Raw genomic sequence first — 25,765 nt, 5'->3', positions numbered from 1 at the left:
ATGTTGATAGGCACTACCTTTTTAGATAAGTAACAAGTCGTTGAGAATACAACACGTTTTAATAAGTGTACTTGGGGATACTCGGCTAAGCCCCTTCATTTCATTGGCATCAAGATTGGATATAGTATGAGCAATAATAGCCATATATCTAAAAGGAAGTTAGACGTGTTGGTGTCTGATAGCGAAAAGCAATTTTAAACACTGATAAGACCAACAAAATGAAATCCAGAGGGAAGGGAGCTGTGGATTGATCCGTTTTATTCTCTTACGTCCCATAATTATTATCATTCAATTTCGCCCTTTGCTACCATTCCATTAAATATACCTATCACCTCATATATCTTCATCAGATCATCAGCTTTTTGACTCCCCCATCTAAAGTTATCACAATCTACTTCTAATTTCTCCTAAACCTCCACTCATATATGGCCCAACATCTTGAGTTTCCCTCCCAAATAGTATCTGGTCTCTACCACCCCACGTACTCCACCATCCGACACATAAGGCGCTCCTCTCCACGTCCATCTCTCCACTCTCCAAGACTTCCCAGAATCTTGCTTTGCATCGTTCTCTCATGTAATTATCCTCGATGGAATTCAAAAGGTCAGCCGATATTGGTAGCCATGCTTGTAGAATATCGTGGGGAAGATTGGGTAATGCATCAAGTAGTGTGAGCATAAGGTATGCCTGTTCGGAGAGAGGCGTCTGACTATCTTGCTGGCTGGCGATATCTCTCATATACACAGATTGTGGTAGTGGTGATGTAGGCGCGTGAGTTGCACGGTGATGGAGCATTTCTAACAGAGTCTCAGCTAACATTGGCTCGGCGGTCGATAGTGGTGTGGGCGGGGTAGTAATATGTATTAAAGATTTAAAGGCGTAACGGAATTGTCTAGGCGACAGGTTGTTCGGGAAGGAATTAAAGAGAGCATCAACGTAAGTTGGGATGAATCTGGCGGTTAATTTTGTGTTCTGAGGAGCTGAGAGTGCTGCAAGAACAGCACTATGAGCAGCCTCAAAGATTTCCAAGAAACCTGGGTGAGCTGTTGGATTGAGGTAAGGGGCGGCCACACTAATGATTAAGCTTTCGTTGTCAGGCGGACTGAGGATATCTGTTAAGTGCTCGCAAGTATTAAGATAAAATAGATCATGATTGCGCTGCAAAGGGCTGTTTGGAATTTCGCCAGCTTGCGTGGGGTATATGGCTTTGAGAAGCTCTCTTGATTCGAGAGGATAATTAGATAGGATGTCGATAGAAGACAAATTGACGAACACATATGCAGAAAAAGAATTCGAGCCAAGCCGAGACGAAATAAAGTGAATGTTCCCAAGAATTATAAGGGTTTCCGAAGCTCCTATTGGGGCAAGGCGTCTTGTCGACAGGATAGGGTCAAGCACAGTTCTTGTCATAAGACCTTGTAAAATGACAACGGTAGCAAACATGGCACTCTTCAATACCTGCCATAAGACTGGTGCAGTTATTTGGAGAGTTTCGGGAGTTAGAAAGGCCTCCTCCTCAGATAGATCGATTTCCGATAACTTGTTCCTCTTCCAGCCTTCCAGAAGTCTACCCGAGAACGAAAGAAGATGCTCTCGAATTTCTATTGCGAGCAGAGAGTTGCTCATATTTTCGATTGCGTGTGCGATGAGTCTCGCAAGTGGCCCCATAGACGACAGTATTGGGCTTGATGCCTGCTTTTGTAGTTGTAGAAAAGAGGAGGATTTGGGCGACCAATCGAATTTATCTCCCGGTACTTGTTTGAGATCCGCATCAATATGTTGTAAGAAAATACCGTCCTGGTAGCCCTCCAATGCAGTCACCGACCGTACCATTATCATGACTAAAGTGTCATAATTCAGACCCGCACGCACTCCGTCTGATAACAGGGGGAATGCGTGATTGAGGGCTAATACGATAGATTCTGCTGCTAGAATTCCATCTCTCATTGGATTCTCCAGTGCTAAGTTGGCCGCCGTAACTAATGCTCGCTCGAGTGTACTCCTGAGTCCGCTAGAGAGCCCATGCCTCCCTCCATTTTCCATGCCTAATAACACGCCAGCGATCACGAGAAGATGCTGCCATCTTGGTGACCTGTCATCCGCACCTTTGATCACAGCTCGAGCCCAATCATCAGAAACAATCCCGCCTCCTTTCCGAGGTTGGTATGCATCGTACGGTGGATGCTCGTTGTGACTTTCTACTTCGTTTTTGTGCACTGTAATGGCAGCAGTATTGAAGACACTGATGATTCGGAGGCATATTCGTAGACCATCAGGATTGTTCCATATAGCAGGCGCGGTAAGAAGATGTGAAGTTAGAAGACTTATGTTCAAAGGATTCGTAAGAGTGGTAAGTAGAGAGGTAGTTGTCCCAAGGATTCTGTCTGTTTGGGCTGGGTCAGGCACGCCTTGGTATGCGCGTAACACAGTCGTAAGAAGTCTATCTGCCGGCATGTTGAACTACTATAATTATATTGGCAGGACTTCAAATCATTGCGATGCTCGTATTGATATGTAATATTCAAATATCAAGGGTGATATGTGATGGTTGATGTGTTAATGATGGAATGGAGCTTAACAGCCGAGGTATTTCAATTCAGCCTTGTGTGTTGCGCACTGAAGGGTTCACAAGGCTAAACGTGAAGTATTATTTCTAGAGTTACACTGTACTGTCGCATCGTGTTAAACGACTACAGCTTCCGCACATCCCCTTCCATTATGATGGGCTTTTCGCCTCAATAAATTATGCCCTTGAAGTGAGTCGCATTAGGATACCCATAAGAATAATTATGCTAATTGAAGTTCGCAGCACTCGGATCGATAATCCGGCACCTATTGACTATTCCACGCCGCCATTTCCATCACTCTATTGGCCTCTCCATGCCAAACCTGGAGTGCCGAACTACCTATACTATACTCATGACATTTGGCGATTCACTTTGCTATGGACACTCATTGTGTACGGGATCACGCACATTGCCGTGGCCGCTTGTGCCGTTGCAATGCAGTTGGGAAAGGGGAAGAATGCCTGGCAATATGCTTGGATTATACCACTGGTGTACGCTTTAATAGGTGGAATTGAAGCCTTACTGGCGGGAAGTTTGGTTGGATTGATGTGGGTATTGTGTAGCAATTCATGTAGGAGCTTCCTTTTTTTTGCTAATTTTGTCACTCCTAGACTCGGTGCCATTTACAACGCAGGATACTTTCAGATGTCAACATGGATTCCGTTCATATGGGCATTGATCAATGTTTTAGTCTTGATTATATCTTCTTTCTCAATACAGGGTGGTCTATGAAGCACCAAATCTTTTGATGATGCATACATCTTTTGGGAGATGAAAGTAAAAATGAGCTGGAGCTTTATTCATCTCTGAGCAATCAGGACATGAGATTTGGATCTGGTTCTTTCGGCTCGATCTTTTTGATGATTTTCGCTGGATTACCAGCTACGACATGGAAATCGGGAACATCTTTCGTCACAACACTCCCAGCACCCATGGTACAACCTCGACCGATGGTTACTCCAGGGCAAACCGTAACATTGCCTCCAAACCACTGGGAAAGTGTTAGCATCGATGATACCTATCAAGAGTAGACAAGGATTGAGTTGATAAATGCCATCGATATCGCGTCAAACATTATCAGAAATACGTACGCAGTCTTCTCCAATTGTTATGGGTGCCCCAAGCTCCGGGCCATTAATACCATTGCGAAGGAAAGGATCTAATGGATGCGTGGCAGCATAGAATGAACAGCCTGGCCCAATTAGAGTACGAGCTCCTATCGTGATCAAGCAGGTATCAAGGAATACACAGTTGAAGTTGATGTAAACTCCTTTACCAATCCTGTGGAGGATTAGCACTTTCTCGAAATGTGGTCTTACAGTTTGAGACTTGCCTCAGATGAGTTCCATAGTCTACATTGATTGGGCCATCAATATATGGTTCATCTCTTAGGATATGTGATTCTTCTTCATCTGTGGCTCCCACTGGAGGAAGAGGAGTCTTATCATCGATGATACTGGTATTGTTAGGTTTTGCACTGCCATTCAGCTAGAAACGAATGCTTACTCTTTCCACATCTCCACCAGCTTTCTTCTTGGGGCGTCACCGGCATTGTTGAATCTTTTGCAAGCCCAATGACATCTGATAGAAGACCAATTATTAGCTATAGTCGGAGAAGTGACTTTGTTTAATGGAGTATCTGATGGGTGATGCATCCCTGCTTGTCTCTTACCTATTTCGCTTTTCAGTGAGGTTTGGCACGAACGCATGATAGAGCTCCCCGTTCAGCATCTTAGATTCATTTTCAACAAGGTCAATGGCCTCCATGATTAGATGGTGATGTAGAAGTGCAGTGTTAATAGGTAGTCAAAGGATATTCAATCAATGGAATGTTTGGGTCAGAGATGAAATCTGTCAAAACTGGATCTTAGTTGGACATGTCACATCTTAGCTTTGTTATGGCCGAGCCTCTATATTCACCCAAACCACGAGCTCCACTTTGCCTGACGGTTAGAAAGCGTGTCCGGAATACCTTCCCGCTTCACTTACGGGATTCGGTCCTCGGACGATACGAGATCGTAGTGGGGGTGGCTAAAAGACGGGGCTTAGTTATTTCAGAGGAAAGGAGACGGACGGTAGATCTTGAGCTTAACGTGGAGAGTTCAGATATACTTGGTAGTAGATATACAAAGCATAATGAATAGTCGTTTCTCTACCGAATGTGCAATGAATGCTCCCTAGGCAGATTACCTAATACGTGCAAGAAATATCTATAGCCATTTGAGTGGTCAGGACAGTGAGACTTTGTTCTGCGGAATGTTGTCACATGCTTCTTTGTTGAACTGACTAGCAAGTACCAATGGCTATCGATCGAGGTTTCCATGAACCCTTGAGAAAAAGGTAGCAAACCTCCCTCGAAATCCCATCTCATTCTTCAGCAAGGACAATATGAAGAGACAGTTCAAAAGGTTATGTACGAATAAAGGGAATCGCATTTGATTGTCCCCATTTCTTATGATTTTTTGTAATTTCGTTTCTGTTTACTTATCGATGCTGGATCTCCGTGCTTATATATTACTTAACCCAGCCTGGAAAATATTGAACTGACCACCCAGCACCAAGCTTCAGACTTCGAGCGTCCATTGCACTCATTTGATTGTTTGCAACTAGCACCTTTGTGATTATTGCTGTCATAGTCATGTCTGCAGATGATACTACTAATGCCATTCGTGGATCAGCGTCAGCGCATAGCTCGCCCGAACAATTAAAGAGCACAGCGAGCACATCCAGCGCAACTCGTCGACGTCCATGGGATGTAATACAGAATGGCGGCGTCGCCCCTCGAGCGCGAGTCGGGCCCAATCGAGAACAATTCGCAGAGATACCTAGCATTGACGAAGCTATCACTCAGTTCGAGAAGCAATTCTTTCCCGGTCAACCTAAATCTCTGTCTGGAATCGCATTGCGATCTTTTCTCGTTGGTATCGTCCTTACGATTTCCATGTGCGCTACCTTCTACCTCTTCTTCGTTACCAATTCGATATTCTGGCGCATCCCCTTCTTCATCTCCGCTCTCGCAATCTTCCATTTCCTCGAGTTTTGGACCACAGCGAGATACAATACCCCCGAAGCATCTATCTCCTCCTTTCTCTTCAGCGGTAACGGTTCCGCATACAACATTGCACACAGCGCCGCCATCACCGAATTTCTGATCACCAACACATTTTTCCCCCATGGATCTTCATACAGCATCTTTGGTCTACAATTTCCCCCTTCCATATCCTTGTTCAGTTCCCGAACTCAAAACTTAATTCTCGTTCTCGGTCTTGTCCTCATAATCCTGGGCCAAACGATCCGATCCGTAGCTATGGTACAGGCTGGCAGGAGCTTTAATCACATTGTTCAGTTCACTCGATCGCGTTCTCATACACTTGTCACAACTGGTTTATACGCATGGTTGCGCCATCCCTCATATTTTGGATTCTTTTGGTGGGGATTGGGTACACAAATGGTTTTGGGAAATTTCTATTGTTTTGGCGGATATACGCTTGTTCTGTGGATGTTTTTCAATAGGAGAATCAAAGGGGAAGAAGCGTTGTTGATCAAGTTCTTTGGAGACGAGTATGTGCAGTATAGGCAGGTCTCATGGGTGGGAATTCCTTTCATCTAGATCTACAATGTAATGCATGTACATCTTGAATTTTAGTCATATTCATATTGTATGTGAACAATCAGCTGTATGCTCGAAAACGTATTGGATGGTAGTAAATCGATGTTTGGAGGGTTCCCTGTATTTGTAGTTACTCGCAGATCACGTTCAGAGACGATGGAGAGTGGGCGAATCCATTGATCTCATTAGGGCACATTTCAATTGATTGGGTAGTTCGAAGGGAGTTTTCACCAATGGAATGTTTAGGATACTAGTTCTGTACAATATCAGTGATAGCCAGGCATTGTGGCTTCTCTATTTTTGTGTCTAATTGCCACAGAAAGAGTAAGTGTAGTAACCACACATGCTGAGAGCCGCTAAGCTCATATAATTTTCATTCTACTTGTATCTAAAGACTGAAACAAGGTGCTCTTAAAACAGCCGACATTTTCGTGATGTGGATTGCTATTATTTGACCTGCTTGCTAACACTTCCATATTTAGCTTGCCATGCGAAGAAGTAAAGTAACGCGGCGAGGGGTTGTCCAACCAGGGTGAAAGATACCCAAAATATACAGTTTCCAATGATCTTGCCATTTATGCCGTTCATTTTCTCTAATGGCGTCGTGATAGCAATGAGTGGTAGCTGTGCCATCATACCTATAAATGCAACGCCTAAAGATTGTTAGCAGGTGACAGCACAAATATCACACTTTGAACCTACCAATCATGTTGTGTGTCGGCACACCCACCATCAATTCATGTAGAATAGCGGAGAATGTAAATACCGCAACACTCGCTGAGTATGGACTCCAGCCCCTGCCTACGAGGGGTGAGAATACATGTCGTTTCATGAATTGATAAACAGGCTTGTTCCAAGTTCTCCAATATGTTCCCACGCTGGGCGAGTTCCACCAATCATCATAGAAATTCCTATCCCCAAATGTTGTGACCTCTGCGAGAATGTTCAAAAAAGACTGGAATAAAGCGAAGAATCCTGCTAGCCATATGACCAGAGATATCGTAGATAGCTTCATCAATCGTTCGAGGATAGAAGGAAGATCCAGAGATGCCATCTTGTCTAAAGAGTTCTGGAGAACAGGGGCTGCATATTGTGCGCTGGCAACCCATATGAAAATACTCAGACCAAAAACTTCTGCCAACCTCTTACCTACAAAAACCCATCTGATCTTGTTGGTCCGGGGATACACAGGTTGATAAACCAATGTTGGAACCCACCAAAAGTATGTCAAGTTATTCAGCGTAATGTTCTGTGGGTAGGGACATTTGTTGTATATTTCTGGCAATGCATCTTCCTCTTTACTAGAGGGGTGGAGATAAGCATGTCGAAGATCGCGGCAGGTGAATGCATAACTATACGTTTTCAACCAGACAATGATTGCGTGTGCTTCGGTTATCGTGCCTATTAGGGGGTGATGTATGAAGAAGTAGACAATTATGGATGTAATAAGTAAGCAGAGCGTTATGTTCAGTCCATGGATCCAAGCTATTACTTTCCAAGTTGAATGGAATTTTTCATGTTCGGCCTCGGTAGCAATATAGCTACCACCCGGCGTGGCAGTTCCAGCTCTCTTTTTGCTTCCCTTTAGTGATGCTCTCGCTTGTTGCGCGGCGGCGAGTTCGACAACGTAGGCGACAAACAGATGGCACGGAATTATAAAGTAAAGAGCAGCCCCCAGCATAAGATCTTGTCTGCGATAATCGTGACATCTCAAGCATATCAAAACTCCATACTATCAAGAATTGTTAGCTGCATCCGGTGAAATCAGGCTTTGATTCTGAAGACCAAGCTAAATGTCATAACATTGGCGCTGTCAAAATATGCAGAGAATCGAGGCATTCAGACAAAACTTCGTGGCCCCTCTTTTCCCTCTTATTAAACGCCCAATTCTTTCTTCAACTAAGAAAATATGTGACTGGGAGGAGATATACCTTTCGAATGTTCTCCAACATCAATCGCAGATTTGAGATCAGTAAAACCAGGACCATCAAGTTTCTAAATCCAAGAAAGCTAGGTGCCGCATCGCTTTCGTGGCTAAGACACGATGTTCGAGGATTAGAATGAACAGCAGCGACATGTCTATACTTCTTTTGTGTATACTTTCGAAGTGAATCGGATGTGTGTTGTTGTGTGAGAGGTTTTGGGAAATCCGCGATGCTGATGTTGGCCCTCTTCTTTCCGTTTGCACCATTGACATGTGAAAGTGTAGATCGCCTGATGGTTGGAGAAATATCTGCCACACTCTCTGTGCCAGTTACTGTGGCATTTTCCGAGGTCATCATTGCGAATATCGCATAGAGCCGTGTTTAAATTCGAGCTGCTAGTATTTGAACATGTACCGAGCAATGGATGTATCTCTGGAATGATTGATAAACGATGTTGCACGAGAACGAGGGGAGAGACCAAGGGGAAAGCACAAGGATGAGCAAGCAATATGCGCAATTACCCGATAGCTTGAACAATGTTTGAAGCTGTGAAAAGAGGAGAATCAATTGATCAATGGAAGTTGCAATGGAAGGAAAAGTTGTTTGCATATTTACCGTAGACAATGTTGTAGCCGTAATGAAAGTAAATTCCTCACTGGCCAAACCCCTCCCGAGGCCAATTATTGGCTGAGAATGAGTGGTGATGGACCAACGACCGTGGAGTAGCGGCGCAAACTTAATCGATATACGAGTAGCGGTCTTGCAAAAGTGTACGACGGTCGAGCATTGGGTATTTCTCTAGATCTTCAAACTGATCTCAGGTGTTTATCATGGCAGAGCAAACTTCTTGGTGTTTGAGAGTTTGGATGGATTTGAAGGGGCGTCAAGCACAAGACGCGATGGATGTGGTGCAGATGTGAAGATACCGTAGCGATAGCTATTTTACACCAGATTGTCTTTCTCATGAGCCTTGGCCTTATCGTCCCGCACGTGCAAGTGGGAGCACCACGGTGGAGTGATCAGTGTGATTACTAATCAAAGCCTGTCGATGAATCATTGTTCCGTTCCGTGTCGTCGCGCATCCTTGTTCATCAAATGTCAAAGTCGCGACCATTTTCTGAAAGCATGACCTCTTTGACTTAGCTTTATTTATTCACCTAATCCTCGAAAGTTTTAAGCACATGATCCCAAAGCAAGCTCAACGGACCTCGCCGAAGAAGAAAGTAGTCGTTTGATCAACTTATTCTTGAAGGAAATGATGCACTGATAAAAATGGCTTACGAACCTCGAGAGTATGGAGGTGGACGGGATCGAGACAGGGAAGGAAGAGGGAGAGGAAGAAGAGATGATGGAGGACAGGAAGAGGGTGGTGGTGAAAGGGATTTTGTGAGAGGGAGGGGACGTCGTAAGTAGAATCTTTCAAAATTTCAAAGGATCGATCAGGGCAGGGTTGGAAGCTCATCTATACCTATTTGTTTCCTGGAAAGTCTCGACTTACTAATTCCATATAGGTCCTGTCACGGATTACAGCTCTACTATGGTTCATTGGATGCGTAATCGTCAGCCAAGGTATAAAGGTGGTTACCAAGGTGAAATGGAAAGACCCAGTCCAAGCTATATGATAGATGTGAGTATTCTTGCACTGATCGCATAGACTATTTTGAAGTTTTTGGTCTAATTGTTCATAGATGTTACCACCGCTAGCAAGAATTCACAATGCAGCAGACTCGGTACCAGGGAGACATTTACATTCGTCGCTTAATAAAATTAAGCACCCTGTAAATGTCGTAAGATGGACACCAGAAGGTCGACGATTACTCACAGCCTCCAGTAGTGGAGAATTTACTCTATGGAATGGCGCAGGTTTCAACTTCGAGACAATCATGCAAGCACATGATGTTGCTATTCGCGCTTTGTCTTATTCTCATAGTGATGACTGGTTGATATCAGCTGATCATGATGGGGTGATCAAATACTGGCAACCGAATTTCAACAATGTCAAAGTCATTCAAGGACATGATGATCCCATAAGAGATCTTGCATTCAGTCCAAACGACTCAAAGTTTGTCACGGCCTCGGATGACTCTAAACTAAAGATTTTCGATTTTGCTGGCGGTGTTGAGGAGTCTATTCTCTCTGGGCATGGATGGGACGCGAAAAGTGTTGACTGGCATCCGACTAAGGGATTACTCGTTTCTGGATCAAAAGATCATCTTGTCAAGCTATGGGATCCGCGTAGTGGCCGATGTCTGACAACTCTCCATGGACATAAGAACACAATCACAAAAACCGTTTTTGAACCAGTACGAGGCCATTGCCTAGCCACTTCAGCTCGAGACCAAACCGCACGAGTATTCGATTTGCGAATGATGCGAGATGTATGTTTGCTCAAAGGTCATGACAAAGATATCTCTACCCTAGCATGGCATCCAATCCACCCTTCGCTTTTGAGCACTGGTGGTGCCGATGGGTCTCTTTTCCATTACCTACTCGATGAACCAAACAATCCTGCTGGAACGGAACCTTCTATAGCTCCTTACGATAGTCCAGACCCCACCACTACACCTGCTCAAACTATCTATCCAGCCCATAAATTAACTTACGCTCATGAATTCGCTATCTGGTCACTTGATTGGCACCCTCTCGGTCATATCTTAGCATCAGGCTCCAATGATCGAATCACTCGATTCTGGACACGTGTACGTCCTGGCGACACAGATACATTCAAAGACCGCTATCACATTGGTGACTCGGCTGCCGAGGCGCAAGGAACCTATGATCGTCGCGGCGGGCGACGTCAACGTCAAGAGGAAGAAGATCAAGAAGCTGAAGACGAAATGGAAGGGTTAGTCGATCAGAAAATGCCTGCAAAGGTACCCGGGTTTGCCACAGGAATTCCTGGTCTGCCATTACCTGGTATGGGAGTTATTCCTGGTATGAATCGTGTTCCCCCACCTCCACCTCCACCTATGATTAGCGGAGGTAATATGCCACCTCCGCCTTTACCTGGAAATATAGATGCCAATACATTGGCAATTATGATGAAGGCCGGTCTGCCTCCACCAGGGGTAACGGGCATGCCACCTCCACCACCAATGCTCCCACCAAACTTTCAACTCCCTCCTGGCTTCGTTGTTCCTCCACCTCCTCCTGGTATGCCAATACCTGGTTTAGAAAATACAGATCTATCAAGTGGCAGCGGTGGAATTAGAAAGCGAGGACCGTTGCCAAGTCAAGAAGAAAGTTTACAAGCGATGCAAAGACAGGGAAAATTCAGACAAGCACGATAGTCAGTGTTTGATATTGTGGGGAGTGAAACTCGGACTGTATACCAGAATATAGCATTTTCGGGCGAAATGAAGCATGGGGTGTTTGGGCGAATTGTAATGTACTTATAATGTGAATCTTTAAATTGTCTCTATCCGCACATGTGCACCTGCAAGAACAAAAAGATGCGTCTCTTTTCAAAAGTTCAATCTGCTTGACAATGCAATTGAAGGGTATTAATGTTATGGTATATGAATAGCAACACAAATCCGAAAAAAATAAAACTATCTTTAGAAGAAGTAAACGCCATGCTATGCAATCCCACCAGATATGCTCGCCGATGCTGTATATATGCTGCAGACCCCACCCATTACATATTAAATTTAAGAAGTGTGCCTTGGACTCGTCCTCCTTGGTGCACTATCCTTTGCAAATGCCTTCTGTCTGTCCGAATAATCTTTAATTACCAACGCACACATCATGTCATCACACAATCTCTTCCGCCTCTGCGCCGGCAACTTCGTCATAAATTCCAACCCACTAGCCCTCTCCACCATCTCAACAGGTACCTCAAAATCCGTCAACGGCTTCTCATTCGGTATCCTCGCATTAGGTAACACAAATGCACCGACTGCTACTGGACCTGCTGTAGTACCATCTTCCGCAAAGATAACCTTGTAGAAATGTGTCGGTACAGCAATATTGGGTGGATTTCCAATAACCTCATAAGAAACCCTCCACTTCCCATCTGCTGGATCCCGTTTTGGCAAATACAAAGGTCCAGTAACAATTCTCACACTTGGGTATCGAGTCGTAAGCCTTCGACAAAAATCCTCAAAATGCGCCCAGTAATCGCGATTAAATCCTTCTCCTACTTGCGGACACATATTTGTGAGGAAAAAGGTGTCGTTCATCGCTTCTTGACTCCATTTTGCGTCTGCGGCGGGTACTTGGTGTCCGCGATCGTAGCCAGAACGAGCATAATCCTTCAATTTACCGCGGAATTTTTCGGGCACAGAGGGGTCTTCGACGAAATAGGAATGTTTGCGATCGCCGTTTGAAGTTGCAAGTGAGGCGGGAGTTATATGTTCTGCAACCCAAGAAGGATTTCGAAGTCTTCGATCGAATGAGGATATCAACGCATTTCTCGTCGCCAGATCTGCGACGGGTCCTGGAAATCCGTATTGAAAAAGACCTGCGGGGTCGACTGGCGCCATCACATCTTTGATCGTGGATTGACCGATTGGTAAAGGTACTGGCGAATGCGCGGAAGAAGTAGAGGATGCTGTGACTGCTGTTGAGCTTGCGGCTGCTTGGAGTTTCTTTTCAGATCGTGTGGAATACATGGCAGCGGTTATACCGGCGCCTGTGGCTGCAGAAACGCCTGCTATAATTGCAAAGGTAGTTTTGGACATGACAGGGAGAATCGAGCTTGACGAGAGCTCGTACCGAATGGGAGAGGAAGATTATTTATGGGATTTATTTTGGGGGTGATCAATGTGTGAGTCTATGATCACGATGTCGATATTTCCGCGTGAGCTTTTTTTTTTAGAACGAGGTTTCGTGTTGATGTCAGTTGAACTTTCCTGACGTGTCTCGGAAAACTGTCTCGGAACTCCAGAGTTTTTCCGAGGGTTAGATCTACAACAATCACGCAGTGGTTAAATAAGCTAATGTTTGTAGAAAGCCATGCAATTTTTTGGGTCTGTCCTCTTTACTCTCCCAAGCATATTATGCTAGAAATAACGTGTTAAAAAATTGATAGTGTACAATGTTCCTGGTACTTCTCCAAGCCCTACTTTCGAATGTACAATTTAGGGTTACCTCCGAGATGACAGGAACCTTTATACCCTTCGATTGTCGGGTGTGTCTCGATAGGATCATTCTCCGTTCCAACAGGTAGTCCTTTGACATTGAGTGATTTTTCACTATACTCTTTGTCAAATGACGGCCAAGATGGCTGGGTTCTAAAACATTTCAGGTTAGTATTGAACAAAACACGGCGGAAATCTTATGACTTACGCTCCTAAGCCTGGAATATCAACACTGCCTCCTTTAGGAAGTGCAAGTGTGGAAGAGAACACCCGGGCCGGATCATCTTTTTCAAATTTGGTAAAATCCTCTACTATCGCCCCCGTGAAGTATAGAGCTGCTGGCCTTGCAATTTCAGACACCAGTCGTGCAAGAGGGAAGGTGCAAGAAAATGACATGACCAAGGTCGATTGGTCGATTTTGAGCCAACCCATTTGATGGCCAAAATCACCATCGAGAATTCTCATGTTGTGATCGTATGCAACTTCTACGCAATGGTTGTTGTACAGAGGATCTTGGAGGTAGATTGGAAGTCTCTTTCCTGGATTGCAGCGCTCCCATACTCGTCGAATTGTTAACATGCTTGCATGCTGAACTTGATTTCTAACTCGAATACTTGCACTTCCAGCATGGATTACAGCGATTGGGCCAGTTCCAAAGGCAACAATCTTGTTGAATTTTCCATCTTTGCATAGTTTCTCGAAAAATAATTCGAATCGTTGACAGAGCTCACTTTCCTCAAACCTCACAATGGTCTCTTGAAAGACTTTTTTGACTCCTTCAATTTGAAGTTTCAATGGTCCTTCGAACTGAAAAGCTATCAAATTAAGGTCCTTTGTGCTCCTTGGATATATAGCGTTTAGGATACTTAAAAGTGATGTTAGTCAAAAACGACTGAGCATATAACAAACGTACTCAAGAGGCATCATTTCTGGTCGATCAAATCCTTCCTTGCCTAAATTTCCAGTCTTCGCAGCTTCTCGTCGCATAATGTCAATCCGGCGGAAGGTGGCTCCACCAAGGGCATAGGGTGGTGGAAAACAATGATTGAAAAAGTTCGCACGTTTAATCACCAACTTTACTCTATCTTCCTTTTGCATGGAGTTGAGTGCTCTCCAATCTAGTTGTCTTTTATACAAGCCGTGTACATCTGGGCGAGGGTTCTTTTCGCCCTGCCACAACCTAAGTTCTTTGGATAGAGGGTGTGTGGTAATTGTAGCAGGTGTAGATTGTTCTTCGGAAGTAGACATATTGCTAAGCTTTAAAGTTGAGTAGAAGAAGGATGAGGTCTGATGAAGTGTCAAGATATAGGTATCTACCAGAGTCCGAGATCTGTGAAATTTTGGTTGGGTTTTAAAGGTAAGTTAGATATTGATAGCAACTTGTGTGATTTGAAGTCGATTGATATGAAGAGTGTTTATCATTTGAGTTGAATTCTGATGGTGTTTGTTGAAGAAAGAAGCAAGTCCAAATGGGGGGAACCGGGTCTATTTGAGCACCTCTGAAAGGCAGGCTAAAGCTTTCAGATGCGTCATTTGGGGACATTTTCGAGTCACTGAATTACTACGATATCAAAGTCATATCACCAGGATTGTACGATTCACGTCGAGTCACTTCGATGACATAGTACACGTGTATACGCGACTTGAGTATACTGAAGTATTTGTATGGTAGTTTTAGGACGGGAAGTCTACGTGAAATGAGCAATTGGATCAATCATTCAGATGGTAGTCTTGAGATGAAAAGTCTAATACTGAAGGCTCCCCCCGAGAACCTCGCCTAAGAACTAAGAACCCCTGGCGTCTAGACGAACCTGGGGAACCAGCCAGGTACCATACTGAGATCATATAGGAATAAGGTCAGGGACTCAAGTTTCAGCAGAACACTAAATTTTTATGTACAATTGGTACACTTCTCAAATTCACAGTTAATTCAACTCTTATACAAGAATTTTTCTGGAATCCTCGTCTGATGCGTTCAAGATGTCTATACCTAACTCTGAGATTGGGCAGCTAATCTTGCAGGATGCTGGATACCGCATTTCGATTATGCCTCGAGTGGAATGTAGCTGTAGCAATCTTCCAATCTGAATTAGATACCGAAGTGCTATTCTTCCGACTAGTTTTAGACGCATGCAAGCGGAGTGGAATGGAGAGGTATATTTATTATCTTTGGGATAGGAGTTGAAATAGTTGATGGCAACCAACATATGAGATGCTTACACAACATTGCAAAATCCAATACATCAAACGGTAATCATGCTGGGGATTCTACAGTGAATTCGATGATGATATGTCGAAGGGGTCCTCGTTTAATGTTGACTTGAGAACCTACACAGCAAAATGAGAAAACCTAGACACGCAATCAAGATAACGTAAGTGGTATTTTTCACCTGCATATGCCTCTACCGAACATCATATGAACAATCAAATCTTGACTCGAGCAGCAGAACAGCAGAACAGCAGAACAAAGAAAAAGCAAACACTAGATGGTCATACATCACATCGTGACCAATCAAAATCGATATCAAGCAGATGAATAATCTCGAGGGTCGAGTGCTGCACGTGGAGCCAGTTGCCAAGGATGGCGGTGTGGCGGGATCAATATGAGAACCTTGATGGGTAAAAGGATTGAGTTAAGGTTCACGCTTTGTAGGATTCTGCCTTGCCTATATTTTATATTTTCCGGGTTTCTTTTTTCCCAATGACGAATTAGAAACTCGGGATTTATTATAAATGTGGTATTATTGACCAATCAGAAAGCATGGATGAATGCATTGTATGAATGCATCTATGATTTACATGATTTACATGATTTCACGTCTAACCCGTTGAAGCAATTGAATTCGGGTCTTCCTGTCTTTCTTGCTGTCTTCTGGCACCAAGCCATCAAGGTCTTTCCTAGGCGATTTTGTTATTGAGAATGGCTTAATAATATTTATCGTGTATTGATTCTTGTCAATATTGACATTGCTGTTGTTATTGTTATTGTCATTCTATGAACGATCATTATCACCATCTTCATTATTGTACAGTAACCTATGACACAAGACAATTCATTCCTATAGCCGCGAAAACCTGTGAATATTCTCTTCCTTGTTCACTCGTTCCCTCTTTCACTCTCTTCCACCATTGCTCTGTTACTTCCTTCATAGTTTGTTAAGTTTGCTTCGCAGCTGTTAGATTCACCTAGAATCCTGATATCCTCCTGCTTCTCCCGAGACTTTGTCTTCTTTACTTTGGAACTGTATTTGCACTTGGCTGGTCACTCATAGCTACATCGATTTGATCTGCATCTATCCCACTGCGACAACACATGCAACAATACCACCTCCAATATTACCACCCTCTGCAACAGCATCGGGGATAACCTGCGACATCCCATACAGTCACTTTTGACCTAGTTCGTCCTTGTGCCACCTTGTATTGGACACATTTTGGAGTTATCACTTGTATATCAACCCCGCAGACAGAGACAAAGAGAGAGAAAGACAGAGATCCTTTGAGGAGGCAAGAATATATCACCATAAAGTTGGCATCACAAACCGTCAGTATGGAGGCAGACTCGTTGGATAATGATATGAGAGGCTGGATTATGGCTATTATCAGTGGAATAGGTCAGTACAATACTCCATGATCCATGGACCGATGTTTGATCAACTCTAACAACTGTTTTTAGCATGTGTTATTGGTAGTTGCATAATATGCATAGATCTGTTGATTAGATACATCCCCAGCAAGAAGAATTTCAGGATACAAGATAACAATGCTTTCCTAGCTGCATCTTTAAGTTTGAGTTTTGGTGTAATGGTAGGTTCGATCTCTCAAAAAATTGTCTGCTTCTTTACTGACCAAGCATTTCTTCTATTAGATATTCTCTTCATTATATAGCATGCTCCCATCATCGAAAAAATATCTAATGCAGGGTGGTTATACAGCTCAAGCTGCTGCATGGACTCTTTTGGCTTGTTTCGCTGCAGGATTTATTGGCATACAAATTGTCTCGAGGCTCATGCATCAGTTTATCCCCTCGCATGTCTCACATTGCGACCATTCTCATAATCAAGATGCAACGCACCATGACCACGACCACAGCCACGGCCACGGCCACAATCACCAAATCCTCGACGGCTTTGACGGTCACCATGATAATCATCTTCCACTATCAAAATCGAGTTCCCATGTAGCAGTCAATCAAGCAAACAGTGTGATGACGGAATCTACACCACTTCTCGCTCCACATGTTGGAGAGAATGGAAAGCCTCCAGTAGAAGGTCTTGCGCCACCAAATAAAGATTCTCAGCCAAGCAATCGCCGCCAATCCCATAATCTTACCAGGCGACCATCGCTCATGGTAGTTCATGACAGGGTAATGTCTTTTGTAAAGGATAGGAAGGCCAATTGTGATGAGAGTGGACCATGTTTTGGATATTCTGACCTTTGCGGACGAGAATGCTTAAAAACCCCCATCAGTACAAAAACTCCTTACACGGCGCGAACTCCCACGGGCACCTTGTCAACCCGATCTCATTCTTTCACACTACCAGAAGAAGAGGCTCCAGATAATTCAGAACAACTACGCAGGGTGACTTCCGAAACAGAAATGGCTAGTTGTCATGACTCTGACATTGAAGCTCAACAACATCATCATCATGTCCCCGAAAACGCATTTATGGATATTGGTCTTCAAACAAGTATAGCCATTGGATTACATAAGTTACCAGAAGGGTTCATTACATTTGCTACAAACCATGCAAACCCTGAACTTGGAGTTTCTGTCTTCTTAGCTTTACTTGTTCATAACATTACCGAAGGATTTGCAATGGCTCTACCATTATACTTAGCACTTGGTAGTCGACCACGAGCTATCTTTTGGAGTTCCTTCCTCGGGGGTGTCTCACAACCAGCCGGTGCCGCAATTGCAGCCGCATGGTTTGCAATTGCCGGGCGGGATGGTCATGCGCCTAATATTGTGGCTTATGGATGTATGTTTGGTATTACGGGGGGTATTATGGCTAGTGTCGCATTGCATCTTTTTGCGGAGTGTCTGGGTCTGAATCATAATAGAAGTCTGTGCATCTCTTTTGCATTTGTGGGCATGGCGTTAATGGGTATGAGTAACGCACTTACCTCTCAATAAGGAAGTGGAGAGATGGGAATGGAAATCGAAATGGGTACGCATTATGAATAGATGATAGGCGTTTTATAGGATATTAGCATACCATGGGATGGGATCATTCATTTGGAGGGGCCTGGGTGGTTTCTGGGAGTTTTCAGTCAGTCTTTGGTGTGCTTCGATGGATGTTAGATTTTTAGTTGCAAAGTTCGATGTATCATTATTTACAGACTTCTAGGTTCGAAATTGGTGAGCGAACGATTAGAAATATTAAGTATGTTCATTAGAGTCAGACTTGGTTAGTATGAGCACACTCAGTGATTCTGTAGCTACGTAGATATATAGTCTACTTCTCTATGTGATGGAGGTCTATGAATTTTAGATGAGCGGTGAGTGGTCTCATAACCAAAATGTTGCGCATGCTAAAGATGATTTTTCTTGTTCAGATACGCTCAATGGGACATGTAAATAGATAGATAAATACATCTCGCAAAGCAATCTCTCTTCATGGTTTTACAAGAATCTCTCTTACTTTTTCTTTTCATCCTCGTCAGCCGCAACAGCAGCAGCAGTCGCATTATCATCATTATTAGTATGTATAATGTATAATCTATAATCGGAAAAGTGGCACAGTGCGAAGAAACAACATATGAATAAGAAATTTGTTGAACATAATCTGGTATTAGACGGATGCAGATGGATGTAGATAACTGATTCACTAACTGACTAACTGACCGACTTACTATCTCTTTATTCATCGACATCACAAAGAGTACGCGTGCGCAACTCCTCACGCAGGAATGTACAAATTCATGGATTGGAATATATGTATGTATGTATGTATGTATGTATGTATGTATGTATATACAAACATACATACATGCAAACACACATATGTGATATATAAGCAAGGATCCAAGATTCAAAGTAAGTAACTCAGTTCCCGATTGTAGGAGGCGCATCCAGGTTCCTATGGTCGAGTTACCTACTATCACGCATCTTGCTACTGGCACATTGGTTGTCGATTTGAACTAACACCCCCCTTGAATATCTCGCTTACAATTAACCCCCCAAAGTAGCCCGCCCATCTCCAGTTGGCTAGGTACATGCGCGAAGGTATATCAAGTCTTTCCCATCACACATCATGCATCACTGATCACATGTTTATTGAGATCCAGACCATCAGATTCTTTTCATTCCCTTGCATTGCCCATATTGAATATTGGTTTTCTGTCTTGCTTTCCTTGGTATACTACTTAAACTATTTGAAACCCCTGGTTTCCGTCGAATTTGCCTCGGTATCAATCCACGAATAGAAGTAAGTAAAGAGATCGATCTTCATCTCATTTGCATGTGAATTCGGGTTCCAATTCTCGTTCCTTATCCACTGATGCTCGCGTTCTTGTGTTCATTTCGCTCACTTCCCCGACTTTATCATTCAAATCCGATCAGATTTGAATACTCAAGTACCATTGCCTTCATTCCCCATCATCTAAAATCGATGACTTCTCCTTTGAGAAGTTCTCCAAGCCGTATATCCGACATAACCACCACCCAGAACAACTAGTCCAATGATACACTTAACAAAGAACCAACTCCAGCTCCCGGCTGGCTTCTTGTTTCTGTTTAAAATACCCTGTCCCTTCTTAGACCTACTGTTTCCATTTCCAAGATTGGGTTGCGCATCCTTATACTTATCCTTGTGGGTATTGGTATCGTACAAATTATTTGTGTTGACGCTGATGATGTCGTGGTTGTCGCTCAGTTCACCCGTTTCGGCAGAAAATCCAAGATAGGCTACGGATGGGATAGTAGGTGGTTCGAAAGTTTCAAAGCAGAGTTCCCATTGATCCTCCTTCTTGTATTGGAGTTCGAGTTTGAGGGATTTGTCTTGGAAATAAGTGAGTTTGGCTTTAGTTGGGACATTCGCATTGCGGAGACCCCGTGCGGAACAGCCCATATATTCTTGATCTTTGCCATCGTTGCCTTTGTCGTAGGCAGTGTTGCCATCGCCGACCATGGCCATTACGTAGGGGAAGACAGTGCCAGGACGATTGTTCTTGTAGGTGTCAAAGAAGATACCGAGACCTTCGAATTTGTCAACGGAGCCGAAGACGTCGCCCTGGATGCCGCGTTGTTTGGTGAGCCACATGGCGAATCCATCACCGTGAAGGTTGCCCTGACCATGGACCTTGAATTCGACTTCGATCTGCGGAAGATTTGTGGTTAGACTGCATTGAGAAGAAAGTAGGCGAATTTAGTCATACCTCCCAGTTTGTGGCCGTTAGTGGGACTCTTGAGAAGAGCCATCCTGAAGAAGATGGATGATCATATGTCAATCGTATGTACCTATACCCTCCACATCAGCCCATCTATCCCCGTCAACTAATTCTGAACTTGGCGCGCATGCATACTTGTCTGCTCTCACAATAGTATGTCCACCGAAATCGAACCATCTGCTTTGCATATCCGAATCCAAATATGGCTAACCCAATTCCAAATCAGCAAAATCCCCAAACCTATGCAATGCGCCTCTATTCAACTACTGACCTGGTTCAGCGAATGTGTTCGAAGCTATTCCAACAAGTCAGTCAACTTTCCTCTCAACCGTGGTTCGATCATCGAGCAAACAAACCGGTATACTCCTAATTCCGTCCTCGCTCAGCTTGGTAGTCATGGTGTCTCCAGCTGCCATAACACAAGAAGCCAGCCATAGCGCCGACAATGATTTAGGAAACCACATTGCGTCCTGTACAATCTGTCCCTATCCACAAGTGTTCTTCAAGGGCTGTACTTTCACCAGAGCTCAATCGACTCTTCAACTGGACGAAGGAAAGAAAAGCGTAACGTCAAATGGATAGAGAAAAAGAAGGATCCTTCTGCCCGAAAAATCAGAATAGGATGTTGAGAAAGGAAATGGTTTTTCAGGGACTACGAAGTTTCGTGAGTCGAATCCCGAGGTCGCCAGATTAAATTGTTAGCTGGCCTTAAGGTTTCCTATCTGTGTCTGTGTCTGAACAACTTTGGCGTCGGGGGATTTCTAGGGTAAGCTGAGATCCCTGTTATTTTGAATTGGGGGAGACTGCTATAGCGTTGGTGACGGGTGTTTGGACCACTCGGCACTTGCCTAAGGCCGAGTTGTGAATTTGATAGTCCATCGTCATTCTCTGGGATGGATTAAAAAATTGAAGTTCTAGATATCAAAGTTTATTAGCATTCAACGACGAAAACCACTCCCTTGGAACCGCCACTTCCCACACAGAAATCTACACATACACATACACATACACACACACGCAATCATGGATTCTCTCAACAATGCATTCGCCTCCTCGGACCCCAAAGCTGCCGTGATGAATCAAGTCCGTCAGGAAGCTGCTATGACCAATGCTAGACAATTGATCGAGGTAAGCAGCTACATATTATCTCTTTCCTCCAGCTTCTCTCCCTTCTCTCTTCCTCACGCCCCTTCCCTCTACCCTCTACCCTCTACCCTCTCCCCCAATTCATAAATTGACCATCCACCCAGAAAGTAAACGAGCACTGCTTCGAGAAATGCGTCCCCAAGCCCGGTACCTCTCTCAGCAGCGGCGAAACCACCTGCTTCACCCAATGCATGGAAAAATACATGCAAGCGTGGAACACAGTGAGCAAACAATATATTGCGAGATTGCAACGAGAGTCGACTAGTGGAGGGGCGACGGGGGGTATGTTCTAGGTTTTAGTTGGAGCTGGGATCTTAGGGGAGGGGTAGAGGTAGGATGAGAGATGAGGGATGATCGGGAAGAGAAAGAGGTATTCATGGGAGGGAGCAATATTATTGACCGGGAGGGGTTATGTGATGATGAAATGATGAGGTGCTGGAGCATGCTGGAGCGAGATACCACACCAATGAGTCGTAATTTGGTATGGGTCGCTACGATGATGGAGTGTATTATACTCTTGTACACTATGAATGGGTCACCACCTCTTTGAAAATGGAGGGCATAAATTGCAAGGAATTGGAAATAACACCACTATGGATGAAATGGAGATATTTATCGCTATGGGATATGATTTGATCTGATTTCGATTCGGGTATTAAATATTATGTTTCTATTGAGATGCTTTTTTCTTTGCTTCTTCCGCCTCCCTCTTTCTTGCAAGATATCTTTCCTTGGCACTCATAATATCGCCTTCGGTCTTTCGACTTTTAGAAGCTCTCTCTACTTTCTGCTTCTCTTCTTCCTCTTCCTCCAAGGCTCGTTTGGTAGCTTGCTCTAACTGTGCTTCCATCATTCGTGATTGTCGTTCGCGCATAGCTTGTTTTCCACCTCCACTTCCCACAAATGTATTGCCCTTTTTGTGATCAGGCATTGAGCTTCCACTTCTTGAAGAGTTTGGATTAGGCGTTGGTTTTGCTTTGGGTATTATGTTTAATCCACCCTTGAGTAATTCTCTCTTATCAACAACTTGACCTTCGTCATTGATTGCAATAGTGCCTGCCTTTTTCTCGTTGATTTCCCGTGCTATATCTGCATCAGTTTTCGTCTTCTCGTCCTCCGTCACATCTTCTTGTGGGCCTTGTTTAAGCCTTTCCTCGGCAGCTTTTACTATTTCGGCATGTTTCTGTTCACCCTTTTCAAGCATATTTTTATAGAAACTGGTCATTCCAGTGCCTTTATTTTTTCTCTGCTCTTCCTCCTCTCTCAACCGTTCTTCCTCTTCTATGCGGCGATTCTCTTCTTGTTGTTTCTTATATGCTGATGTGACGAATTTCTCCTTGTCCGCAAATTCATCACCTTCAGCTTCTCTTTCTCTCGCGAGTTTCTTCTCCTCGGCAATGGTAGAATCGCGCTTTCGAACTGCAGCTGCTGCAATAAGATTGCTCATATACTTCGGCTTCCGTTCCTCCTCCTCATTCACTATCTTCTTCTTTGGCTTCAAAGAGTCGTAGACTGCATCGTAATCGTATATATTTGCATCAAGTTCCTCTGCGGTCTCAGCATGCTTCTTCGACGTGAGCGAACTCGAGAGATCGCCAAACATGCTTATAGGCATTTTTTTTGAGGATTTCAAGGGTTTCGAGGTCGAGGACTTTGAAGGTTTCGAGGGTTTTGACAATGGAGTGTTGACATTGGTATCCTCGTCTGAGTCGTCACCACCAAATACGTTGAAACCATTATTTAATCCCATTGTGTGCTCTAAGTTTGAATAGTAGAATGTTGAAGAAGTGGTATTTTACTATGTCAGGAATCACAATGTACGGAGTAGATTACGGGTCGCGTCTACCGTAGCTGTAAAATGCCGCAAGGCGGCAATCACGCTAGTGACCCGCTATGGCAATCGATAAGAACTTTAGCGGCATTCAATGAGATGGCAATCGTAGGATGTTGTATACACAACCACCAGTACGCTTATTTTAAATTGTTCATATTACAGCGGTACGATCAAAAACTGTCAGTTTCCTTTCTCAACGCAGAAACACCCCTAAACTCCCATGAAAACATGACCAACTCTCATCCAACTAAATTTCGATTCAAGAGGAAGCATAGAGAGGATGAACCACCATCAGGGGGCCACAGCGAAGAAAGGCGCCGCCGCCATCATCATCGCTCAAAACGCAGCAGGCAATCTGCCACGAATGATGATCCATCCCTTTACGATGATACACACCTCCCCAACACCTCTTCTAATCAATACCTCGACCCAGATGTGGCATTCAGGGAAAGTCTATTTGATGCGATGGCTGACGATGAAGCTGCACAATATTGGGAAGGAGTTTATGGGCAACCAATTCATACATATCCCGATGTCAAGCAAGGTCCTACAGGCGAGCTAGAACAAATGACTGACGAAGAATATACGGCATATGTTAGAGGTAAAATGTATGAGAAGACCCATCAACATTTAATAGAGGAAAAGGCCCGGCGTGAAGCAGCCAAAAAGGAGCGAGAACGGTTGGCTCAAGAAGGTAGGAAAGAAGAGAGAGATGCTGAACGATTGCAAAGAAAGGTCGAGGAGAGTTTGAAGAGGGGCCAAGAGAGGAGGTCTAAGAAAGTTTGGAACGAAAAATGGAATAACTACATCAAGAAATGGGAAGATCTTGGGAAGAATTCTTCAAAAGTTGCAGTTGCATCTATACCTTGGCCAGTCGAAAGTGGAAGTCGAAAAGATGTCAAAAAGGAGGAAATCAGAAGATTTTTCTTATACGCACCCGCCTCTGGAGAACCTACCGAATTACAACTTACAAAGGCCCTGAAGGTAGAAAGAGTCCGGTGGCACCCCGACAAGATCCAACAGAAGCTGGGAGGACAAGATGTTGATGAAGGGGTAATGCAAGCCGTCACCGCAGTTTTTCAAATAATTGATGGGCTGTGGTCGGAGGCCAGAATAAGTGGTCAACAATGAACGAAAACAAACATTAATGTGACCAGGGATTATCAAAGCATAGATAGCATGGAGTTTTGGAAGAACATGAGGGGTAATCGGAATACCACATTGCATTGCATCGGTTTTGGGACTGGCCACATCTTCACGGGCTTTAGGAGAATCAATAAAATAGAGATGAAGTATGTGCAATGAGCCTCGAGACAGTTCTCGCCATATATAGATATCAGTCAGGTAGTTAGTTTAATAGGGTGAAAGATTGAAGATGCATCTCTTTCGATATTATATGGTATATGATAGCATGGATTCGCACTCAATTATACCTCGTTCGGTATGTCTGTCTGGGCAATGGCAATGACGTGAATACAATCGTGGTTGACTTTTTAATTTGAAACATTGATTACCTGATTTGGGATTGAAGATTGAGAAAGAGGATAGACTTCTCATATACACTGTAGAGACTGAGTTTATAAGTTGGTCAAGTAGAGCGCGGGAAGTGAGTGACGAAGCTGGCTGACTAATAATGATGGTGGACGAGAAACACAAGATGAATCAAGATCTTCCATCTACACGGCATGCACACTTCCTTTGTGAACGATTTTGGATTTTTAGTCATGATGTGAGATCTGCCAGGTCAAGACAGAGCATCTCGACATCCGCGCACTGTCATTGGCTGGGTGAAGCGCATTGTGAGAGCAAGTAGGATCTCTCACATAGTAGGCACATATGTACATGCGTCGGTATCTTGCAGAATCAACTCTTTCCTTTGATGGAATGGAAGGGGGAAGACTTTGCATGCCCACGCACTACCTATATACCAAGTGATGATAAGCATCTTCGCAACATATATGATGAGGTATTCTCTCGTGATTTTACTTTGCGATGAATGAAATAAGAAGTGCAACCTTAACTTAATAAGCATGGAGAGATGGCAGATACGAGATAACAGCCAAGGTATGGCATTCATTCAAGAACGGACTGGAAGTGAAAGAAAGAATAAAGCGCCATCAAGAACAAGCCATGATTAATAAGACTGAAAAACTTGGTAATATACATATAATAATAATAAGTTAGTTACATATAAGTTAGTTACATAAACA

The 25,765-nt window shown here is 43.8% G+C and overlaps 13 protein-coding genes across 14 annotated transcripts; 6 read left to right on the top strand and 7 right to left on the bottom strand.

The window, feature by feature from the left end:
* Positions 1-243: 243 nt before the first annotated feature.
* On the bottom strand, positions 244-2,593 carry BCIN_16g01260 (hypothetical protein). The gene has a single exon (XM_001551115.2). The coding sequence runs from the start codon at positions 2,452-2,454 to the stop codon at positions 385-387; it is 2,070 nt and encodes a 689-aa protein (XP_001551165.1). The 5' UTR covers positions 2,455-2,593; the 3' UTR covers positions 244-384.
* Positions 2,594-2,688: 95 nt separating this feature from the next.
* Positions 2,689-3,327, top strand: BCIN_16g01250 (hypothetical protein). Its single transcript, XM_024697874.1, has 3 exons — positions 2,689-2,756; positions 2,810-3,115; positions 3,179-3,327. The coding sequence occupies exons 1-3, from the start codon at positions 2,746-2,748 to the stop codon at positions 3,297-3,299; spliced, it is 438 nt and encodes a 145-aa protein (XP_024553691.1). The 5' UTR covers positions 2,689-2,745; the 3' UTR covers positions 3,300-3,327.
* Positions 3,328-3,339: 12 nt separating this feature from the next.
* BCIN_16g01240 (hypothetical protein) lies at positions 3,340-4,720 on the bottom strand. Its single transcript, XM_024697873.1, has 5 exons — positions 4,240-4,720; positions 4,074-4,148; positions 3,901-4,023; positions 3,659-3,848; positions 3,340-3,558 (listed from the first exon to the last, which is right to left on the bottom strand). The coding sequence occupies exons 1-5, from the start codon at positions 4,332-4,334 to the stop codon at positions 3,382-3,384; spliced, it is 660 nt and encodes a 219-aa protein (XP_024553690.1). The 5' UTR covers positions 4,335-4,720; the 3' UTR covers positions 3,340-3,381.
* Positions 4,721-4,900: 180 nt separating this feature from the next.
* Positions 4,901-6,440, top strand: Bcste14. The gene has a single exon (XM_024697872.1). The coding sequence runs from the start codon at positions 5,206-5,208 to the stop codon at positions 6,175-6,177; it is 972 nt and encodes a 323-aa protein (XP_024553689.1). The 5' UTR covers positions 4,901-5,205; the 3' UTR covers positions 6,178-6,440.
* Positions 6,441-6,447: 7 nt separating this feature from the next.
* On the bottom strand, positions 6,448-9,029 carry BCIN_16g01220 (hypothetical protein). Of its 2 annotated transcripts, XM_024697871.1 has the most exons (4): positions 8,718-9,029; positions 8,109-8,648; positions 6,880-7,909; positions 6,448-6,830 (listed from the first exon to the last, which is right to left on the bottom strand). In XM_024697871.1, the coding sequence occupies exons 2-4, from the start codon at positions 8,457-8,459 to the stop codon at positions 6,625-6,627; spliced, it is 1,587 nt and encodes a 528-aa protein (XP_024553688.1). In that variant the 5' UTR covers positions 8,460-8,648; positions 8,718-9,029; the 3' UTR covers positions 6,448-6,624. The 2 variants fall into 2 exon arrangements, with proteins under 2 accessions (XP_024553688.1, XP_001551163.2); XM_001551113.2 differs by having other exon boundaries at positions 8,109-9,029.
* A 192-nt stretch (positions 9,030-9,221) lies between these two features.
* Bcpfs2 lies at positions 9,222-11,543 on the top strand. Its single transcript, XM_024697870.1, has 3 exons — positions 9,222-9,507; positions 9,614-9,729; positions 9,791-11,543. The coding sequence occupies exons 1-3, from the start codon at positions 9,375-9,377 to the stop codon at positions 11,390-11,392; spliced, it is 1,851 nt and encodes a 616-aa protein (XP_024553687.1). The 5' UTR covers positions 9,222-9,374; the 3' UTR covers positions 11,393-11,543.
* Positions 11,544-11,580: 37 nt separating this feature from the next.
* On the bottom strand, positions 11,581-12,987 carry Bcnuc1. The gene has a single exon (XM_001551111.2). The coding sequence runs from the start codon at positions 12,782-12,784 to the stop codon at positions 11,753-11,755; it is 1,032 nt and encodes a 343-aa protein (XP_001551161.1). The 5' UTR covers positions 12,785-12,987; the 3' UTR covers positions 11,581-11,752.
* A 177-nt stretch (positions 12,988-13,164) lies between these two features.
* Positions 13,165-14,431, bottom strand: BCIN_16g01190 (hypothetical protein; the record flags this gene model as incomplete). The annotated part of the gene is made up of 3 exons (XM_024698328.1): positions 13,165-13,336; positions 13,392-14,048; positions 14,097-14,431. The coding sequence occupies 3 exons, from the start codon at positions 14,429-14,431 to the stop codon at positions 13,165-13,167; spliced, it is 1,164 nt and encodes a 387-aa protein (XP_024553686.1).
* A 1,656-nt stretch (positions 14,432-16,087) lies between these two features.
* Bczrt3 lies at positions 16,088-18,607 on the top strand. Its single transcript, XM_001551108.2, has 3 exons — positions 16,088-16,797; positions 16,860-16,990; positions 17,052-18,607. Exons 1-3 carry the CDS (start codon positions 16,734-16,736, stop codon positions 18,318-18,320), a joined length of 1,464 nt encoding a protein of 487 aa, XP_001551158.1. The 5' UTR covers positions 16,088-16,733; the 3' UTR covers positions 18,321-18,607.
* Positions 18,608-19,464: 857 nt separating this feature from the next.
* Positions 19,465-21,327, bottom strand: BCIN_16g01170 (hypothetical protein). The gene is made up of 5 exons (XM_024697869.1): positions 20,932-21,327; positions 20,847-20,870; positions 20,711-20,781; positions 20,564-20,645; positions 19,465-20,505 (listed from the first exon to the last, which is right to left on the bottom strand). The coding sequence occupies exons 1-5, from the start codon at positions 21,037-21,039 to the stop codon at positions 19,789-19,791; spliced, it is 1,002 nt and encodes a 333-aa protein (XP_024553685.1). The 5' UTR covers positions 21,040-21,327; the 3' UTR covers positions 19,465-19,788.
* A 67-nt stretch (positions 21,328-21,394) lies between these two features.
* On the top strand, positions 21,395-22,362 carry Bctim13. Its single transcript, XM_001545217.2, has 2 exons — positions 21,395-21,703; positions 21,826-22,362. The coding sequence occupies exons 1-2, from the start codon at positions 21,599-21,601 to the stop codon at positions 22,012-22,014; spliced, it is 294 nt and encodes a 97-aa protein (XP_001545267.1). The 5' UTR covers positions 21,395-21,598; the 3' UTR covers positions 22,015-22,362.
* On the bottom strand, positions 22,360-23,526 carry BCIN_16g01150 (hypothetical protein). Its single transcript, XM_001545216.2, has one exon. It carries the CDS (start codon positions 23,469-23,471, stop codon positions 22,392-22,394), a length of 1,080 nt encoding a protein of 359 aa, XP_001545266.2. The 5' UTR covers positions 23,472-23,526; the 3' UTR covers positions 22,360-22,391.
* Positions 23,527-23,718: 192 nt separating this feature from the next.
* Positions 23,719-25,013, top strand: BCIN_16g01140 (hypothetical protein). Its single transcript, XM_001551104.2, has one exon. It carries the CDS (start codon positions 23,784-23,786, stop codon positions 24,684-24,686), a length of 903 nt encoding a protein of 300 aa, XP_001551154.1. The 5' UTR covers positions 23,719-23,783; the 3' UTR covers positions 24,687-25,013.
* Positions 25,014-25,765: the final 752 nt, after the last annotated feature.

This window comes from Botrytis cinerea, chromosome 16 (genome assembly GCF_000143535.2).
Source record: "Botrytis cinerea B05.10 chromosome 16, complete sequence".
NCBI lineage: Eukaryota > Fungi > Ascomycota > Leotiomycetes > Helotiales > Sclerotiniaceae > Botrytis > Botrytis cinerea.
The sequence above is the reverse complement of the archived record's forward strand: the minus strand, read 5'-3'. Positions and strand labels throughout refer to the sequence as shown.